Below are 22,081 nucleotides of genomic sequence, written 5' to 3' on the forward strand. Positions count from 1 at the left end.
ATGTTACTTTATATCCCAATAGTTTCTTCCCCTCCTCCTCTCCTCACCCTGCCACAACTTCTCCCTTTCTCCTCAGAAGAGGCTTCCCCTGGATATCAACCTGCCTTGTCATATCAAGTTACAATAGGAGTAGGCACATCTTCTGCTGAGGCAGCCCAGTTAGGGGAAAGGGATCCACAGACAGGACACAGAGTCAGAGACAGCCCGTGCTCCAGTTGTTAGAGGACCCACAAGAAGACCAAGCTGGATATCTGTTACATGTGTGAGGGGCTCAATTTTATTCTTTATGGCTTCTACTTTGTTGTTTTGTTCATTCTTTTTCTTTCTTTCCTTTTTTTTTTTTTTTTTTTTTTTTTTTTTGGATAATCCATGAACTATGTACAGTGTTCTATCTGCATGTATGCCTGCATGACCAGAAGAGGGCACCAGTTCTCACTAAATATGGTCATGAGTCACCATGTGGTTGCTGGGATTTGAACTCAGGACCTCTGGAGGAGCAGCCAGCGCTCTTAACCACTGAGCCGTCTCTCCAGCCCACTGTTCTTCTTTCTTCAGATACCAAAAGCTGTAGGGTTACATCATGGTTTCAGGCCCTCTCCTGTCTCAAGCGCTTGTGGCTGCCTGTTTCCTCCTTCAGCGTGGCTTCGGCAGCAGCTGACAAGTTCTGGGCTGTGTTCTCCTTTCCTTCATTTCGGGGCATTTCCTAAGTTATCTCTTGTACGGCTCGATTTCCACGTGCATTAAATCTCCTGTGTTACTTCCGTTAAGTCCATCTTTGCTCTGTTGTGGTCTGAGATGTGTCTAATGTTCTCTTTTTAAAAACCTTTTGGCATTTCATTTGTCACTGCATGTGTTTTTCTTGGGAAACGTCCCACAGGCATTTTTAAAGGATGTCCCGCGCCTTTTAGATCTACTTCCTTCACTGGATGCTCTGTGTGCTCTAGGTCCACGAGTCTGCTGTTTTTACCCGTTCTGTAGAGAGGTGTTGATATTCCAACTGGTTCTACCATTATTAGGCTTCCTATGTATTGGCAATTGTTGATACTTGTTATAAACTACTACTGGATTGAAAATTGTCGGTTTTACCATCTTTCTTAGTTACTTACAACCTCTCTCCTGGTGTTAAAATAATCTCTTTTGATTAATATTTTACTCATTCTCAACCTATGTGTCTTTGGGTCTGTAGCTGTAGTAGCCATTCCTGGCTGTCAACTTGACTATATCTGGAAGGAACTACGATCCAGAATTGGAAGGCTCACCTTTGCTCCCGATCTCGAGGCTGGGAGATACAAGCGTCTGACCCGGATCTTGGTATGGAGCTCTTGAGGCTATGGATCCCAGGCGCTTAAGGCAAGGAGACCTCTGAGTTTGGGGTCACCTGGGACAAAGCAAGTCCGAGACCCAGGTGTGGTGGTACCTTCTGCTGGAGATTGGAAGACATTGGGAAAAGGAAGAGTCTCATTTCTTTTTTCTTTTTTTCTTTTCTTTTCTTCTCTTTCTTTCTTTCTTCCTTCCTTTTTTTTTTTTTTCGGATCTGAGGACCGAACCCAGGGCCTTGCGTTTGCTAGGCAAGCGCTCTACCACTGAGCTAAATCCCAACCCCGAGCCTCACTTTTTTTTTGACTGCCTGCCTGCCTTGTGGGACCGAGTCACTGCTAGATCCATTCACAGCTGCTGCTGACCATTGCTGGAGAGTTGGACTACAGACTAAAGTCATTAACCAATTCTCTTACTATATGGAGACTACCCATAAGTTCTGTGACTCCAGAGAACCCTGACTAAGACAATAGTGAATCTGTATTATTTTTAAATTTTTGTTGTCAATTTTTGAGGTGCTGGAAACCCAACCTTTGTTGTTCTAAGTGAGGATCTTCGGCACTTTCAAGGAACGTAGGGGAGCGCACAAGCCACTGGAAATAAGGCCAGGGTCCTGTGCTGACAGCATGCTGAGTCCCGAGGCAGGTCTGAGGAATCTAGCAAGTTCCCAGAAGGCATCAGAGCTGCTGCTGGGTGGAGATCCCATTGTGAGAATTCCAGTGTAGTGGACAGTGGGTTTTGCCTGACTTAAGGTTTTGTGGAATATTAAACCACCAAGGACTCAAGCAGTGGCTCAGTAGTTAAGAGCATTGGCTTCTCTTCCAGAGAATCTGGGTTCTTTAATTCCTGGCACCCAAATTGTCGGGAGCCAAGCGAATCCAAGGCTCCCTCAGAGGTCCCCATGAAAGGACAGAGAGAACATTAGTTCTGTGTCCTTGCCAAGGGGTTGACTTGGTAAGGTCTAGTCTGGGGCTGGGGCAGGACCTACAAAGAGTTAAAGTTTCAGTCCCTGGGAAGCCAGCATTGCCCTCCCCTTTGTCGCCCCCCCCCCTCCCCAGGGCTGTGGTCTTAAGGCGGCTATGACTGAGGCCTCCCATGTTCTCTTTGCCAACACTGATTTAGCTTTCTGCTGGGCTTGGCCCATTTCCTGCTATGAACAGCATATAAGACGCTGTGCTTATTTAAAGACCGTGCTTGGCATAAGACACAGCGGTGCTAGATTTGCCGATTACAAACTTGCCTATCTTCTGGTCCTTCTTCTCAGGCTCCTGTCACTGAAAAAACAACCTACTGGTCCAAGTCATACAGGATGGCTCACAAACACCTGTAACTCCAGTTTCAGGGGATCTGACACGTTCTTCTGGCCTCCTCGGGCATCAGACACGCACAGACATACATCCATACAGATAAAACAAACACAAAAACCCAACAAAGCAACATCCTACCAGGAACCCAGGCTCTGTCCGTTCCTAAAATCTCCTGAGTGGAGATTTCACACCTCCTCGGTCACACTTAGGAGTGCTCCCTAGAATGATAAGAGGTCCTCCACCCAGTCCTGGACCAGAGACAGCCACAGGCCAAGTTAACACAGAGTAGTTTGTGGCCAACACCTCAACTGATCTGGACTCCCTACCCTAGTCACATGACTACAGAGGGTGGGTCTATCAGAAAGCAGAGCCAGGTGTCCTCAAGACATCCACTTTCACTGAAGAGAGAATACATGTTCTTTTGTAAAAAGAAAAAAAATTGTATACACACAGCCTATGTGTGGAGGGCAACCTTTTAGGGTTGATTTTCTCCTCCCAGCATGGGTGTTCTGAAGATGAAACTCAGGTAGTCAGGCTTGTAGGGCAAAGGCCTTTACCTGATACAGCATCTCACAGGTCCGTGGTGCCTGTTTCAGCTGATAAAGGTTTTTATTGTTGTTTGTTTTCTTCCTCTAATGTAGTCCCATTGATTTTATGTTGGAGGAATATTGATAGATAACCTAATGTGGGAAAAATCGTAACTTTTTAGGCTGAGAACACACAGCCTTACTTTAAAGATGGGGACGGATTTGGGAACAAGCATTGGTATATGGCTATTAAAACCAAGGGAGTGTTGTTGCTGTCATTGTTTTTAAAGAGTGGGTGGGAGTGTTTGCTTGTCACAATTTGGTGTCCGTCTGTCTCTGATATTTAGGGAAAATACAAAGTTTTCGATTAAAAAAAAATTACTGGATAATTCTTTGAACCTATGAGAGGAAAATCAGACTTGTGGGTTTGGATGCCTGGGCCCTTAGTCACACAGAGAGTCTCTCTTCTTGATTTTGATGATGTTAGACAGCTGTCAAAAACCTACAAGAAGTTCCAAAAGGTAAACCCTTAAAAAATTTTTTTTCTGGGCAAAGTGGCTTTATTAGCACAGTAGGATCACAACAGGACTTAGGGATAGAATTGGGGCCCTTCTTATTGCCTAAGGTGGGCACAACATTGACAAAGCGTCGGTTGTACTGCATGTGCCTCTTGGACCGGCCTGTCTTCCTCTTCTTCTTTTCCTGTTTGGCCACCTTGGGAGTCTGACCTCTCACTTTTCCAGCCAGCGGCAGGACACCATGAACTTTACCTCCCAGAATGCAGCCAGCTACTTCCAGACTGGTCAGGGCCTCTACACCACACTGGGCTAGGGTGGCCTCATCCTCCAGCGTCAAGATCTTCAGGGGCAACGCCTTCCAGTGAGGCCACATGAGCTTTGATCTGGGTGACCGTCTCCTGGCCGGTCACCTCGAGGGTGGGTAGTTCCTGAGAGTGGACAAGAGCTGCATGTTGGCTACTAACTTGAGGACACTGCTGCTGCTATCGTGAAGATGGAGTTCAAGAAAGAGGACGCAAGAAAATTTTTTTTGGGCTGGAGAGATGGCTCAGCGGTTAAGAGCACCCGACTATTCTTCCAGAGGTCCTGAGTTCAATTCTCAGCAACCACATGGTGGCTCACAACCATCTGTAAAGAGATCCGATGCCCTCTTCTGGTGTATCTGAAAACCGCTACAGTGTACTTATATATAATAAATGAATAAATCTTTAAAAAAATTTTTTTCCTTGCTGAATTATCATACAGAATTTCAAATTGGAAGGGAATGGTGTAGAAAACCTTACTTTCAAGTATTGTTTTTAGATGTTGTGGGTTCAATATCTAGCATCAAAAATATACTTAAAAACAAAAAGCTGGTTGGGGATTTAGCTCAGTGGTAGAGCGCTTTTCTAGTAAGCGCAAGGCCGTGGGTCCAGTTCTCAGCCCCAAAAAAAAAAAAAAAAGAAAGGAAAAAAAACATTAAAAACAAAAAGCCAGGCGGGATGGCCCATGACTTTACCCAAACCTTAAGAAGGCAGAGGTAGGCAGATCTCTGGGAATTCAAAGCCAACGTGGTCTATACAGTGAGTTCCAGGATAGCCAGGATTGCACAGAGAGACCTCATCTCAAAAAAACAAAAACAAAAACAAAAACCCAACAAAACAAGCAAACAAAACCCCAAAAAACCTACCAAAAACAAAACAAAGAAATAAATTTTAACTCCATTTGCATATACTTTTGCTGTTAACTTATGACTAAAGGAATTGGTTATCTTGAGAAGAAATAATGGCATAAGTAGGCAGAGACATGGCATTGTAAAAGGCTGGGTGCTGTGGCCCATACCTTTAATATCAGCACCCATGAGGGAGTTCAAGGCAATTCGGGAAAGTACAGTGAGACCTTGTCTAAAAAGTAAACAAACAAACAAAAAAAATCCCACCTATGTCGTTTATAAAGCACAGAGGGAAGGAGGGTTAGCTTGAAGCAAAAGCAATTACAAAAACAGAGTGTCTGTCGGTCTGAACAAAGTGTCTGTCGGTCTGAACTCAGGGTCAGCTGGAGAGTAAGGGACAGAAGGAAAAGATAACACGAGAACTGTAAGTGCAGATTTCCTGTGTCTTTCTATGAGGATAGTAGAAAAGCAGAGGATGCAATCCTACTGTTGAATAGTAGAAAACTGGGGAAAGACCAAGGTCTCCAGGCCCTCATTTAATCGTTACTTCTGAGCTTTGCACTGGGTGGGTGTCGCTGAGCTGTGGATGCTTTATAAACAACGGCCATTTCTTTGCTTTGTCTTTGTTTCAAGTTTGGAACAAAATACACTGAGAAACAAAGAACAAAATTCATCCTGTTCATTCCTTTAGCTGCCCCTGAATGCTGGTCAATTTCTTGCCGATATTTTTCCTAAAAGCTTCAATATTTAAGAAATAACGGGGCTGGGGTTGGGGATTTAGCTCAGTGGTAGAGCGCTTGCCTAGCAAGCACAAGGCCCCGGGTTCGGTCCCCAGCTCTGAAAAACAGAAAAAAGAAAAGAAAAAAAAAAGAAAAAAGAAAAAACGGGGCTGCAGAGACAGCTCAAGTGCTCTTCCCGAGGACCTGGATGCTTTCCCTAGCCATCGACATGGAGCCTCACGATTGTGTGAAGTTTAGTTCCAGGCTATCCAACACCTTCTGTCTTCTGCAAGAACCAGACTCGGTCATGCTACACAGATAGACATGCAGGCAACACACACAAAAAATAAAAATTAATAATAAAAAAAACTCACTATGCCACTCGTGGTGGCATACAGATGTACACATCTGGAAACCTAGCTCTTGGGTCATAAGGCAGGAGATCAATCCAATGACCTCTTTGGCCACATAGCAACTTCGAAGCTAGCCGTGCATGAGACCCTGTCTCCATTCACTATTACCGCTTGCAAAATTTCACTGTGGCTTAAGTGGTTTCAAATTACATAACTAGGGCTGGAGAGATGGCTCAGTGGTTAAGAGCACTGGCTGCTCTTCCAGAGGTCCCTGAGTTCAATTCCCAGCAACCACACGCTGGCTTGCAGCCATCCGTAATGAGATCCGATGCCCTCTTCTGGTGTGTAGACTGCTACAGTGTACTCATATACATAAAATAAATAAATAGAAAAAAAACATAACTAAAGACATCCAGCTGGTGGGAAATTCTAGAGGAAACCCACAGTATTTGCAAGACAGATACTAGGCTACTGATTTCCTCATTCGTGCCCAGGAAGACATTGTGTTTCTGCTCGTTCCTGCACCTCACGTTAGCTATTACTGTTTCTCTACATACTAGACACCACGTGATGACATAGCACTCAGCAACGGAAAAACCCTGAGCCTACTTCATGGAGTTTACTGACTTCATGGACGGGCTACACTGATGAACTGTGCCCCACAGAAAATAAACAAGCTGTTATGGAGGGACACTTAACCTAAACTAGGGACCAGAGGAGACTTTGGGCTCCGGGGCCTTCTGGACTGGATTGCTGAAGTAAAGCTTAAGTCTCCACGTGGAGAGGATCGGTGATGGCTAGTGTTAACTCTCCACCTGGAAGAATCTAGAATCACCTGAGGGACAAGCCTGTGAGGGATTTTGGTTAGGTAATGGAAGTGGGAGGATCCACTCGGTTCCCAGGGACTGAGCCTCAGTCCGGATAGCAAGGAGAGTGGTGTTAGCTGAGCACAAACTCATCTCTCTGTGCTTCCTGACTGCGGGCAGCGATCGATCGACTTGCTGCCTCAAGATCCTGCCCCCCTCCCCCTTCCCCCGAGACTTCCCATCTGATAGGCTGTACCCTGGAACTTCGAGCCAAAAGAAACCTTTAAGTCATCTTGGTCACAATGACACCAATATAGGCGGCTAGAGATAGGGGAGGGGCACAGAGACTCCCCTACTGGACATGACCGGGCCCTGCTGCAGCTGCAGGGAGGGGAGGGCACCCCATGGCAGCCAGAGGGGAGCAAACTCGCTCACACATTCGGAAGGGACACACAGACCTCTAAAGTGAGAAAGTTGGGGTTTTTCCAGTGATGAATCTGTGAGGCAACTAAGGAAACAAGTGGTTATCTAGACGCAGAGGTCAAAGGGTGTGTGGGTGTTGAGACTGTAACTGGGGACTGTGGCACGGGCCACGGGATGTATACCACCACTCAGGATGACGGTGCTAGAGCAGGGAGGTTGCTGTTGGGACAAACAGGAATCAGCCTTGGGGATGTAAGAGCATTGTCATGTGACCCGCATGAGGTGGAGACCTGCGGTAGTGGAAGGGCAGGAGAAATGGGTTCATGCTGCGGTAGTACAAGGAGATTCAATAAACTCACATTGCCATAGCAACAAGCCCCTAGGCCCAGGTGCGTAGTCAGCTGCTGTGAAGGACGCTTTATACCCACGAACTCATCACTGTAGCTAGACACACCTTTCAAAGCATGGGCTCCAAGCTCACTCTGCACTTTAAACTTTATCAGACCTGAGACACTGTCATGTGAGCATTCCTTATGGTGGAGTGCAGTTAACCATCCCAGTGACCTTCCTTCCTGTGTACACGGGTCCGTACTCAGTGCGTAGGGCCAGAGGCTCCGATGCCAGCTCAAAGACATTCCTGCTCTGTGTTCTGGCAGACGCAGCCATGCTCTTATAATACAGTGCAACTGTATCTATTGAATACCAGAGATGCAGTCCAAGGAGTAAGGAGCAAAGACCTGGGAGATCTCTACTTACTATGGCGTGAATGATCAACCAGGCAGGGCCCACTGTCCGAACTCCCGAGCTAAGCAATTGATGTGGATAGCTCATAATGGTTCACCTTCATGATGCTTATGTTTAAGATTAAATTATTGATACTATCAAGAAGTCCAAAGACCAGAATCCAAAACAATGACCGACAGAAGACTTTAGAAAAACATGTTGTGAAAGAATTACTGAAAATGAACATGAGGCCATCTCCTCCTAGTTCTGTGAATTCAAATGTGAACCTGGATCGTCTCCCCATACACTCTGTAATTCTCATCAAAAGGGCCAGAAAGCAGCTGCTTCAGGGTGCAGAGACACCACGGTCAGAACAGCAGTCTCTGAGGTCAGTTAGCTTTGAAGGAGTGGCGAAGGGAGGCAGACCCTACTCCCTGGCAGCCAACAACTTTGGGGTAGCATCTCTGCCCAGTGTTCTCCTCGTGAGGACTTTATTGGCATATCCTGCTAGGGGGTCAGCTTAAGATTCTTTGGCCAAAAAGAAGAATGAAAAAGGCCTGAGGTAGGAAGTGGGCACTGGTCTGAATCTCTGAGGCAGATACCTTAAGTGACTCTTGGATTCACTCTGATTCTCATTGAGGTGACATCTGCTTGTATGCAGTGGAGAATACAGTCTGATCTTTCTAAAAAGGCCTCTCAGGGAAGAGGGAACTGTGTCCAGGGTCTTTCAACAGCTCATCTGGAGCAGCGAGCACAGTTGGTGGGCCCCACTTAAGAGTGCTCCCGTTGCTCAAACAGAAGCAGCTAAGGGGAGGGGTCAGGTGCATGTACGTCTCCGATACACCAAGGTTATGCTCAGTGTCCTCTAGGTTACAATGACCACGGGAGTCTTTGGGTCCTTCTCTTTTGGTCGTTCCTGGAAGCATTGAAAATGGATGTCACTATGGGAAATAAATAAATATATACACTTTTTACAAGGTCATCACCTTGAATGGATCTGAAGGCTATCAATAAGTGAAAATAGCCAGCCTCAAGGGTCACATGTGGTATGTTCCCATTTAGTCACGTCCTTAAGATGCTCCAATCACAGAGGCTTGGTGAGGCTCCCAGGCATGGTGAGCATGCGTGTGTGTGAAGTTAGCCTCAGTGGAGCTCCTTCCCTTTGCCAGCATCTTAAACAGAGGGGACAGCTCAATGACGAAGACATAAACTGCTAACTAATCTTCCTTTAGAAGAATTCCAGAAACAGAACACTGGCTGCCTTCGGAGAACTTCGGAACACAGAAGGCCCTCTTTAGTCTTCGAGTCTGTGTATCGGCTGACACAAAGCCTGTGACCTGCTGTGAGGTTTAACTTGCAGTGAAGAAGGTGCTTGTCTAAGGAAACTGGAGGTTCTAGCCCCAGGAGAGCAAGTTTGAGAGATGTCCTGGCCCTGAGACAAAGTATCAAGATACATATTGCATGGCTACGACCCACTTAGCAGCACCTTCCTGCCCACCACCTCACGGCCACCCTCTCCCTCCCCATCAAAGCCTGCATCCCCCCTTATCTCCCAGCATGGCAGCCCTCTGTTTATCTGCCCCCCTCCCCCAGCTCTTGGCTCCCAGATATTGGTTTATTAGTGGGCAACAGCCTAGAGGTGGCCCCACTGGTAGTGCTACCCTGAATGTGGCTCTGGGAAAATGTGACAACAAAAGTGGCCTTCGCACTTCTGCACAGACCTCTTCTGGTCTGAGTAGGCAGAGCTGACTCATCACAGAAAGCTCACAGGATCTCCTTCCCTCATCTTTTTTCTTTTCTCAAGATTTATTTACTTCATGTAAGTACACTGTCACTGTCCTCAGACACACCAGAAGAGGGCATCGGATCCCATTACAGAGGGCTGTGAGCCACCATGTGGTTGCTGGGAATTGAACTCAGGACCTCTGGAAGAGCAGTCAGTGCTCTTAACCACTGAGCCATCTCTCCAGCCCTTCCCTTATGATCTGAAGGCTGCATTTACAATATTCATCTCCAGTAAATGACTTACGCTAAACAATTTTTCCTGGTCAATAAAAACCCGATTCTTTAAAAAGATGATGGAATGTTTTATTCTGAATTTAGTTCCAAGTTCAGTGCATCCCAGGTGAGCACGAATGCCCTAAAGACGCGGACTTTGCAATTCCTTCCGCATGGGCATGCGAGCTGACACAGACGGTGCGACCCTGGACTGCGCGCACCGCAGACTGCTCTCCTCCAGCTTAGTAAGGATTTCTATTTGGGCAAAATGGCTGTGAGAGGGCAGAGCACACTGTGTCCGCGCACACCTCAACGGGAAGACGTCTGTCATACCTCCTTACGCTCCTTGCTGCTTTGCTCTGCCATCCGCAGGGACGCCCCCGTCCTGGCCCCTCTCCCCTCCGTCCTGGGTGAAGCCTTTCCTCCACTTTGGCTCCTCCTCGCTCCTTCTGGAAAACCTGGCAAACTCCGAGTGAGCGCTGTGCTTTCTGCAACTGTCATGGCATCTCGGAGTCTCAGGCTCTTTCTCTCGAAATCTTTTGTCCCTCGGTTCTTTATCACTGCCGTCCTGTAACCTGTGAGTCGATACAAATGGTTAATAACTAACGGCAGGTAAGCGTCTCCCTTCTACCCTGAATGGGCTGTGAGAAGAGCCCACGCTACAGAGCTGGGTTAGCAGCCATGGCTCACAGCACCCGACAGAGGACACGGAGAAGATGGGCAAACAACGCTACCTGCGGTCCTGACCGGCAACTATACAACGGCACAGCACTGAGGTACATGAACACAGTGGACAAAGGAGGTGCCATCCCCAGGGGTGGGAGTGGCACTGAAGGAGGTGTGGCCTTGTTGGAGGAAGTGTGTCACTGTGGGGTGGGCTCTGTGACCCTCCTCCTAGCTGCCTGAGGATGCTGAGTTCTCTGCTGACTGCCTTCGGATCAAGATGTAGAACTCTTGCTCCGTCTAGAGCACCATGCCTGCCTGGTCGCTGCCATGCCCCTGCCTTGATGATAATGGACTGAACCTCTGAACCTGTAAGCCAGCCCCAATTAAATGTGTCCTTATAAGAGTTGCATTAGTCATGGTGTCTGTCCACAGCAGTAAAACCCTAAGACAGCATGGTACAGCTCAGACAAATGAGTGACATTCCTAGGTGCCCAGGTGAACTGACGTCTAACAGTGCCAGATGGACTCATCCACGCCATGGAAAGGTTCAAGGAGTAGTGAACAAGGTGCTTGGTTTATCTGGTTCTTGAGGTCTTTGCCCACTTGAACCATGGGCACAACCTAGCACATTCCCTCCGAATCCTAGCCACATGGGAAGCAGGGGATCAAGAGAGGACCGCACGACACTGCTGTACATACACTGTGAGGCTACAATGCTAAAATGCAGATCAAAGTGCTAAAGACTACGGAGTTGGTAATCCAGCAAGTAGAAGCAGCCTTGGTGTGGGCAAGCCTGGATGTGTGTGGCAGACACGATACCCAGGGCCTGGGCTGTGCCTGCCCCGTCAAGGCTGAGCTCCTTCCAGGTAAAGATAAAGAGGCAGGGCCAACGGAAGACAGAGCTGAGGAGAAGAATTATAATACTAAGTTCTATCGCTCCACCACAAAAAATAAATAAATACAATAAACCAAACCAACAAACCAACCTCCAGAAGGGACCAGCTCTAAAAGATGGGGCTCTGAAACTGTCGTTGTAGGTACCTGAACGGAGTCACACCTGAGAACTTCCTGCCAGCCTCTCTGTGTCCTCCTCAGTACCACAGAGACTGCAGAAGAGTTGGAGTAAAAGTGGGTGTGAAATCCCAACACGAGTGCCCAGGAAAGCACTCGTGGGTGTGGTTCACACAGAAAGCAGGACGGACAGCAGACCTGCAGACCTAAGCCGGGAGGAGGCGAGGCAGGAGACTTCCCCGCTGAGCTCAGACTCAGGCTGCTGGGTCACAGTGTTCACCACGCTCAGTCACTGCGATAGGAGTGCTCACCTCTCCCCATGCGTCTCCGGCTGGCTCTCCACCGGCCGGGCTTCCTGCTTCTCCTCGCCAGCACCAACGGCTTCACCTCTTTCTTTGTGTTTCTCAGTGGTCACTTCTTCTCCTGTTTCCAGTTTCTTAAGAAGCTAAGAAATCGTAACATTGATGTGATTTACTGTGTGATTTATTACTGTGTGATTTATTACTGTGGCCCAGTGGTTAACCCTTGCTGCTCTTCAAGAGCACCTGGGTTAGGTTCCTGTCACCCACACGGTAGCTCACAACCATAATTAACGCCAGTTCCAGGGGACTCAGTGCTCTCTACTGGCTTCTCCTGGTACCAGACACACATGTGGTGCACATACATACGGATTTTGCTAACCATAGACATGATCCTTACGTATTAAAAGTAACAGTTAATGATGGTTGATGCTTTCTTTATATTGTGTATTCAGAACCCCCTAAGGCATCTCAAATCCTCTGTGGAGTAAGGTGAAATCTCAGTTTTAAAGACTTCTCAGCAGAGCTGATCCGATCCTAACCAATGGATTGAAAAATCTCTTCAATCCATATAAATAAACGCACCCGCCATGGGAAGAACTGGACATGAGGCTGAGACTCCCCCGACCCCCTGCACCCCCCAGTGCCTCGTCCTAGCCCTGAGGTACTGAGGGGGACACAGAGAGGCCAGCAGGAAGTTCTCAGGTGCGACTCGCTTCAGTCACAAGAATTTAAAGCATGGATGGGCTCTTCCGGTGGCGTGACCCGTTCTACATCGGGGTCAGAGGTTGTCCCTGCCTCCTCCTCAGTACGCAGGCCATGGGGGACATCTGGGCTCGGGGGACCGTTACAGAATGGATGTAAGGCGCTGCGATAAAGGCCTCGATGGCCTACGCTTGATGACCTTAAAGAGTTGCAGTAGACACGTCAGTGGTGTGACCACGGTGACAGAGCCGCGGCTACCTTGACCCGCACGTCCTTCTCCGCTCGCTTCTGCTTCTCCGCGCCCTTCCTTTTACACCTGTCCTCTTCTCTCCGCCTCCTCTTCTCCTCCTCCCGCAGGCGCTTCTTCTCCAGCTCCCTCCTCCTCCGCTCCTCGCGCTTTTCCTCCCGGAGTCTCTGAAGGTACAGTCAGACACGCATGTGAGGCTCCTGCGTGGAAGCAGCAGGCACAGCACAGACGCTCACCAGGTCAAACGCCACCTACCTGCTTTTCTAATTTTCTGTTTTTAATATATTCCAGAAGAGGTGTGGTTCTTCTGGCTAAGGAACAAAAATGATAACACATTACACACAACTTGTAAGTTCAGATTTATTTTAAGTACTTGTTTCCAATTTAACATTAAAATAATTCGGGGAAGAATACTATCTCTAAAATGTACGTGAGTGTGCCCTGTACCCGGGAGCACTCTTATTCTGTTGTTACATATTCCAGTAATTTGTAGGTACTGACCACTCTGCATCCGCTGACATACCACTCTTCTAAGTTCTTACCAGCATATATCAACTATGCACAATAATGGGCTACTGACATTTCTTACACATATAAAATGTACTTTGACCACAGTTACACTCTACGACCTACCATGACCCCGCCCTCTCCTGCTGACCCTTTTCTTCCCAACTCCTCCCCCTTCATGTCCCCCTTTGTCATTGTTGTTTCCCAATGAGTTTAATCAGAGCTGTTTGTAGGAGGAGAACGGGTATGCAGTTATTTACTGAACCACAGGTGACTGAACAGTGAAGAGAAAGTCACACATTTTTTCTTAGAAAAGGTCACGAGAGAGCCTTAAACTGAAGAGCAGACCCGAGTGCGCTGCAGTCGTGGAGTAACTGAGATGGAGACAACGCCACGGTTTCCCTGCATGGACAGAAGCTCTCGGTTCTCCTGCGAGCAGTTACAGCAGCTAAGAAAGTGCTTCGACCCCAACCCTAACAAGGAGACTCCGGAGGCCTTGGCCGAGGCATCCAAACTGACTAAGGATGCATTAGGCACTGGTTCTTCAAGAAGAGGCGCGAGACGATGCTCAAGGGGTCGTCTAAGGCCCGCAAGAACTGCAAAATGTGCTGCTGCCACTGTACATCAAGAGGAACCGCCAGGTAGAACCCCAAGGAGTCCCCCCAAAATGACCCTGGACCCAAAGCTTGCATTCATAGAAACTAAAAGAAAAGCCATAAACTATCACTCACACAGTTGACAGAAATGTGTATGTGTGACATCAGAAGCGTCTCAAATGCTACTAATTTATTTTTACTTCTGAAGTAATGTTTACAAATTTACTTTCCTGCTATGCACATTTTCAGAATTTTTTCTTCTTCTACTGTTGGGTTTTTTACAAAGATCTATTTAATTTTATTTTATCTGTAAGAGTGTTTTGTCTGCATGTATGACGTGTGCCATGTTTATGCCTGGTGTCTGTAGTGGTCAGAAGAGGCTGTCAGATTCCCTGGAACTGAAGTCAGTAACCGTGTGGGAGCTGGGAACTGCTCTCCTCTACAGAAACGACAAGAGCTCTCGGCGCTGAGCCATCTCTCCAGCACCGATAAAACAGTCTTTAATACATGCCAACCCAATTCAAAAGTCCAAAATCAAATACCCCAAGTAACATTTTGAGCTCTGACGTAACAACACAAGTGGGAAATTCTATACGTACTTTTATGAGATAGGCCAGTCAAAACAGATACACTGCTCCACAGCCTTCAAATGTGAGCGCATGGCGAGAAGGTGGGGATGGGCCTGCTCTACGAACCTTTAAGATCTCATAGTGAACAGGCCGGGAAGAATCCTTGGATATACCTGAGAGTTCACGTGATACTGAGGACCTCGGATACCTGGCTAGAGACACATGGTCCTCAGCCTCACAGAGAGTGGGCATGCTCAGTAATGCCCACGCATTATGGCAGGAGCTGTGTCGTGGATGTAATCAGGCTGGCAGAAATGAATTTACTTTAAAGAGACACATTGGCTATCAGATTTGCAAAACAAAGGACCCCAAGATAAAGTTCATTAAGACTACCTTATCTCTCCTCCCTCCTAATTACCTACACAACAGTTTACAGAGCTCAACAAGGTGATGGTGTTTGCCACGGCCATGAAGTGCCAAGCCTCAGAGATAATCCTAAGCCGGTCCAGTCGGAAATCCTGTCCACACGAGCTTATGACTTTATTTAAACCTTGAACTTCATGCCCGAGATTCTGATTTAAAGGCAGCAGACGCAGTTAACTACAGATGCAGCCTCCACGGCCCACATCTGGAATGACGGAAGCTCTGACGGAAGCTCTGAGCAAGATCCGGCAGGCTGAGGCCCCAAGGACAGACGCCCTCTGTGGGAACAAACTAGGTTCCAACCCTCAAAGAGGACGTCTCAAAGTAGCCTGTAGTGACACCCTGATGGCAAGGGGACATTTGAGGTGACTTCTGAAGTACCTAAGCTGCCTTTTCTAACTTCATAAATTTTACATGTTTTGAGTCAAATCTCGAGTTTTGTCCCCAAAGTCTCCTTGTCTGTCTTTTCTAGGTATACATGGGAGCCACAACTAACTCACCTGCCCATCTGACCCCCTGGTCTTTCCTTCTTTCTGCCCCGGAGCCTCCACACTAATCCATTCATTATCCTCCTTTCTGCCAATATTTGACTTCTAAAACACGCTCGGCATAACACGACAGGCTTCTCTGGGGAGCGAGCTGTCGGCCAGACCTGCCTCTCTCTGGCACTCAGCAGCACCGTGGACATAGCGATCATGGGTGTGAATTAGTCCACGCCTCTCCCTGGGAGGGGCAGGTGTCAGGGCTCAGGGCTCCTTATGTCTCCGCAGTCACACGAGCTACATGCTGTTCCTACAGAGCTTCAGACTCAGGCCTCTTCATTCACCACACACTCAATTTCAAACATCTCTTTTCTGTAACTACAAGATGCATACATCGCTCCACTGTGGAAGTGGGGGAGGAAATCTGGAAGGGTATTCATGTGGAAACCAGTAAACCAATTATATGTGAGGTGTTATACAAGTCTTGACAGGTGAGCAGGACATGTTAGGGTGCTCGGCCGTGGGAAAAGGGTTTTGTTTTTAAAATCAGAATGTGTATGAATACTCTGCCTACATGCCTGTGTTTCCACCATGTGTGTGCAGTACCCACAGAGGCCGGAAGAGGGCGCTGGATCCCCTGGGACTGGGCTATAGATGGCTGTGAGCCACCATCCGTGTGCTGGAACTCCAACCCGGGACCTTTAGAAGATCAACAATGCTCTTAACTATGAGCCATCTCTCCAGACCCTCGAGGAGAGGTTTAATACTGAGACCACCAGGAAATGGGACATTTGGGTGTGTCTGAGGCTGAACTAAGTGTGCCTGGTGAAAACAAAGGGGTCTCATGTCTGCACATATATTTTCTGAAGAGACAAACATTTCTAAAACAGAAGTTCTATGGTGATTCAGACCAGATGCTAGACTCTAGCTGGGCTCACGCACTGACAGGAGAGCTTTCTCAGATTCGTAGCTTCCTGTATGAGCCAAGGGTCTTGTCTCTATAGGCTCCCAAGGCTCACTCGAGGCTGCTCTGCAGAGACAGTAATGTTGTGACAAAAGCTCCTCTCTGAGCAGCTAAGGGCATGTGCTTGTCTGTGGCAGCACGGCCATTTTAAACAAAGGCCCTAGAAGCATAGTCTTCATCAAGAAAGGCTCAGAAATATTTCCCCATGCTACTGCTCTTTGGTAGAAAGAAGAAAATACTGTTTCTATCCAGCCTGTGATGTTGAAAAATGGAGAATTAAACATATACTCCATCAGTAAGCATCTCAATGAACACACGGGCAAAACTGACCCAGCAGCTCTCTCGTCTTCGCCTCTATCTCTCCCAGCAGTGTCTCGGGACTAGCGCTGGTCTTTTCTTCCTCCAAGCTGTACGATTCCAGGAACTGTTTATACTCTGGGTCTGTAGTTTAAAACAGAACGAATGAATGAATCGGGTACCCCCCTCCAACGGTAGGTCATGCTTGATGAATGAGTCGGGTACCCCCTCCAACGGTAGGTCGTGCTCGGTCAGTGTACTTAATCTGCTGGTTTATAACTCAGCTTTTGAACAGGACTCACCGTCTTCGATGCTTCCGGTCTTGGCATCCTTCTTCTTCACCTTCTTTTTGGCAATCTTCTGGAATGGAGCAAACTCCACCACTGCAGGGTACTCCAGGCCTGGAAGGAGAGATATTCCAAGGGTCACTGTGAACTCCACTCTTCTCGCCTTGGGAAAGCAGTATCTAACACCGCGTCTATCTACGTGGGGTTAAAGCTTCAGATCCAACCTGCTTCTAGAAAGTGGTGGAGAGAAGCAACTCTCACGACATCATCAGGGGACTCACAGCACCGCTCGCCACACGCAGTGGTCTGTCATCAGGGGACTCACAGCACCACTCACTACACATAGTGGTCCGTCATCAGAGGACTCATTCACAGCATAAAACAGCTCAGTGACAAGGGAGAAATGCACGGGTCCGCTAACCCAACTCTTCCATATTACTTCCAAATGATGTCTGAACGGAGTACCTTAAGTCATGCCTTTTTGTCACAGTCAACTATTTTGATGTTAGGTGTTTTGTGTTAGAGCGATAATTCAGTGGTTGAGAGTAACTGCTGTTCTTGCATAAACCACATTAGGTGGCTCACCAAAACCTATATGTCCAGGGCCAGAGAACCCAATTCCCTCTTATGACTTCTGAGGACACCTGCACATAGTACACACACACACACACACACACACACACAGAAGAAGGTAGGAGGACCACGAGTCACTCAGGAGGCAGGGGAATTAATCACTGAGGCTTTATGGCCAGCTTGAGCTAAAAGAGTCTATCTCAAAAAGGGGAGGGGGAGATAAGATGATTTCAGTTGCATATATTTTACTAATATTTAAAATGAAGAGATCAGTTGAATACAGGAGTCAGCAATGAACTAAAATGCCAAATGGCCTGAGCCCTAAACCTGCTTGACATTCACAGAAACTACAACCTGACCTTCTGCTCGCTGCGGACGGAGAAGGCACCGCGGAGTTGTGGAGGAGAGATGGAGGAGTTCAGTATCGGGAGGGGGATGGGTGGGGAAAGAATGTCTGAGGAGGGCAGAAAGAGCTTCCTACAGAATGTTTACAAACCTTAAGGCAGAAAATATAACACAGGGCAGTCGGACAGGACAGGGAAGGAAGAATATAAAAACAGATGCAGAAAGTTCAGGAGCAGAGTCCCTGAGGGGGAGACCGCACCACACGCTCCAGGGCTGCTATTCATGACCATACGCCCCTCTGCAACACTTTCAAGAAACCGCAATCATGGCCGGTACTCTGGATTCCTGGCGTAAATGTAACTCGGAAAAGGAACTCGAGAACACCCACTCTCCAGCAATGGTGTGTTCCTGTTCTCACACAGAACCTCTGGGATTCTTTGGTTTATAAGCCTCGCCAGCACGCGATACAGTAACAGTAAACGTTTATGACCTTATTTGAGAAGTTAACTGAAACTCACTAACCTTTATTGCCAATGAAGATGTATCCATCAAAACGATCTCTGAACAGCAGGATGTCATCAGGGTTCCTAAAATTAATGTACGCTCTGGAGTAGAGGTGAGGATAGAGGCTGAAACCCGAGACAGCGATGGTTAGTAAAGCTGTACGACGCTTAATTTGGCCTTATCTTTTATGTATAAGCAAACACTTTTTTATGCCAAAGAATCACTGCTCAGTTAATTTTAACAATCTGGGTATTCCTTAGGGAAAAAAAAGGAGGAGGAAGAGGAGGAGGAAGAGGAGAATGAGGAGGGGGAGGAAGAAGAAGAGGAGGAAGAAGAGGAGGAAGAGGAGGAGGAGGGGGAAGAGGAGGGGGAGGAGGAGGAGGAGGAAGAAGAGGAGGAGGAGAAAAACCACCCATTAACTGAAGCCTTAATTATCCAGGAGCGCCTCTACTGTATACAGCCAAGGTTAAAATACTAGACTCCATTAGTCACCCAAACACCATGGGTACTTTTAGGGTCGTTTCTGGTACATCTGAACAAGAACAAGACTAGTCTTAGCTCCTTCATGGATGACATGCTGTACTGTTAGTTCCTTTTGGATGGGTAGACCAGTGCTTTGGTACCAAGAAACACTAAACCATTATCCCCATCTCAGCCACAGCTCTCTTCTCAGGTAGGGATCCTTCCATTCTGATTCACAGAGAATATTAAAGTTTAGAGCAATGTGTTTGTACAGAGGGTGCGAGTTTCAAGCTGGGACCGGGACTGCACTGAGTAACTCCCTGTTCTTTTAACTGTTTTTCTAAACTTCAGCCATCTGAAAACTACCTGTGGTTTTCAAATGATACCCATTTAACAATTATTTATATTTTAATTTGGATAAACTTTTTTTTTTAACAAAAATTGGTATCCCAAAGGAAGGCGTGTATGACACAAATGAAAAAGAAAACCATAAAAGGATATAAAAATAAATATTTGAATTCCAGCGGCTCTAACTTCAGCTGGTTAGGTCAGCCGGGTGTAGCTCCCATCACCACAGGCAGGGAACCTGTCTGACTGGGTGTGTGGTGCTGTCATGGACCCAGTGCATGCAATGACAGATTCCACTTCTCCAGGCCCTAAGCTCAGTTACTGGACCCTCACTAGCGGAAACACTCCAGCCTCAACGTGTCTAAGGGATGCAGTCTGGTTTTCCTCACCATACAGTGTATTAAGAGCTACGCGGAGGAAGGCATGGAAACGCAAAGGACAAAGAGCGCGGGACCGCGGGAGCACGGAGGTTCCCTTTCGACTGCCATTCCTAACGTGGGCGTGCACTGACAGCTGGGAGGGGGCTGCAATTGTGAGCGCCGCGGGGGTCCTCGATCCTTCACCCGTGGGTGTCCCGCCGCAGCCCCTCACCTGAGGTCCGCAGCCACCACCTCGAAGTAATCGTGCGCGGGTAGCGGACGCAGTTGCTCTTCCAGCTGCTCTTTGGTGAGGCCCGGGGGCAGACGCCGGAGGACGACCTGCGACGACCATCACTCAGGTGCTGCCGCCCGCCCCGCCCACCCAACTCCGGGCCCCCAGAGCACGGGGAACCGTGGCTCCCCAGCTCCGGGATCCCGGGGAATGAGACTCCCCATCACGGAGCTTCCCAGAGCCCGGGGGACCGCGGCTCCCCAATTCGGGGACCCGGATCCCGGGGAATGCGACTCCCCTTCGGGGAGCTTCCCAGATCCTGGGGACCACAGCTCCTTAATCCTAACCCATCCCACAGGCGTCACCTCGGAGACGAGGCCCCGCCCCTGGGAGGAGCAAGCCGCACCGCCCTCCTCAAGCCCTGCCCACCCGTGGGGCTTAAAGCCGTCCTCTCGCGAGACTTGCGGGCCCCGCCCCCACCTTGCTCAGGGCCGTCCTCTTCTCCTCGCGAGGCTTGCCGACCCCGCTCTCACTTAAGGCCGGGGCCGGGGGCGCCGCCGACTCATTCCGCGTAGACTCGCGGCGGAAATGGGTCTCTGCTCCGGACAGTTTCTCCCTCCAGCTCGGGCCCCGCGCAGAAAGGACTGCGCCCAGGCCTCCGGCCCCCTCTTCCGAGCGCATCCCCACCGGCCGCCCGCCGCCACCTCCGCGAGCACGAAGCCTCGCGAGGACTAGGCAGCCCCTCCCTGGCATTCGGTGTCCGGTGTCCCCTCCCCAGCCCTGACGGGGAAGGGGCGGTGCCAATGTTGCCCAGCGCCCGTGAACTTCCTAGGACAGGGACCACAGTGAGGGAAATCAGTGCTGCAGCTCAGAGAGCAGGTGCACGCTCCGCACATCCGGGGCGCTGCTGACCTGCGACGTGGATGGCGGCCGCGACAGTGTGGGACCGGGAGGCCCCAGGAGCCGAGAGCAGCCGCTGGGGCAGTCCCCAAATTAAACGCATCTCTCTCCTCGCTCCACCTCTCCCCCACTCCGGCCCCCTCCTCCTCCCTCCTAGGTGTTTGGTTCTGATGAGACAGGGCTTCTCCGTGTAGCCAAGGCTGTCCTGGAGCTCAGAGATCCTCTGCCTCCTGAGCGTTAGGATTAGAGACATTCGCCACCATCGTCTGGCAAAAATATTTGTCTTTTGCAGACAAACAATACAGTTTTTCTTATTCGCGTTGGCTGTGGTTTTTATTTATAGTAACCTTTTCTCCTTACGTTAAGCGTAAAGGAGAACGAGAGAATTTCAGAAATTTGAGATTTACTTTAAGTGCAACCAGGCTTCACAATGACGTCCCGTGTTGATTGTGGCACTCCTGAAATGTGACATTTTAAATAAACCAAAGACTCAAAACCATCTACAGGGCCTCAAACATCAAAGTTCTATAGAAGCCTGCACAGGAGCAGTTTCCAGTAGTTCACATTGCAAGGGAAGCCAGGCCTCTGAGCCCACGGTTTGAACCAGATCAGTTTGGAATAACCAGTTAACGCTGACCAAGAGCTATGATGGCCTGCTAACCTTATTAGGAAGAAAACGCATGTCTGAGAGGCTGTCAGGAAAAAACAACCCATAACAGTTAAGATTGTACAAGACTGATGGATAATAACTTGCCAAGTGAAGAAAACTGGAACATTACAAGCTCAGAGCCAAGTTACCTTGGGCTGGCTTTAGCCCCCGTAATAAAGCCATTGATTGCTCACCTGTGTGTCTGGCCTAAGGAAAGACCAGTTGGAGCTTTCTTTTCATCAGATTGGCCTGTGGGACAGTTTCTCCACTAATGGATGTGAGAGGGTCAGTCAGCAGGTGGTCCTTGGTTGTAATACGTAAGCCAATAAGCAGCGTTTTCCTGGGGCCCTGATAGTTCTTGCCTCCTACTTGAATTTTTTCTCTGATTTCCCCAATGATGGATGTGACCTGAGAGCTATAAGAGGAACTAAATCTCTTCCTCCCACAAGTTACTTTTTTTTTTTTTTTTTCAGGGCTGGGGATCGAACCCAGGACCTTGCGCTTCCTAGGCAAGCGCTCTACCACTGAGCCAAATCCCCAACCCCTCACAAGTTACTTTTGGTCAGTATTTTATCACAGCAACAGAAAACTAGGCTAGAAATTGGTAGTAAGTAGCGGGCTATTGCCAACAGGCTGACCATGTTTTCTTGTGTATGTGTTGGAAGACCATGGAAGTCTTTGGAGTTTTGAGGCTGAAGATAGAAATGCCATTGAGTGCTCAGAGCGTAAAAAGCTGTGGGGATGCGAAAGATACCATTGAAAGAATAGAGGCCTTATGAATTATCATAGGGACACAGACATCAGGAATGTTCTTG

At 48.4% G+C, this 22,081-nt stretch overlaps 1 protein-coding gene across 1 annotated transcript; it reads right to left on the reverse strand.

The window, feature by feature from the left end:
- Positions 1–9,906: 9,906 nt before the first annotated feature.
- Positions 9,907–20,447, reverse strand: Upf3a (UPF3A regulator of nonsense mediated mRNA decay). Its single transcript, XM_032919152.1, is given in 10 exon segments — positions 9,907–10,205; positions 10,207–10,416; positions 11,830–11,963; positions 12,781–12,936; positions 13,025–13,080; positions 16,641–16,751; positions 16,910–17,008; positions 18,335–18,441; positions 19,718–19,824; positions 20,198–20,447. Coding segments are annotated over 10 exon segments (1,218 nt in total). The 5' UTR covers positions 20,399–20,447; the 3' UTR covers positions 9,907–10,168.
- Between the last annotated feature and the right edge of the window lie 1,634 nt (positions 20,448–22,081).

This window comes from Rattus rattus, chromosome 13, assembly GCF_011064425.1.
Source record: "Rattus rattus isolate New Zealand chromosome 13, Rrattus_CSIRO_v1, whole genome shotgun sequence".
In the NCBI taxonomy this organism is placed as follows: Eukaryota; Metazoa; Chordata; class Mammalia; order Rodentia; family Muridae; genus Rattus; species Rattus rattus.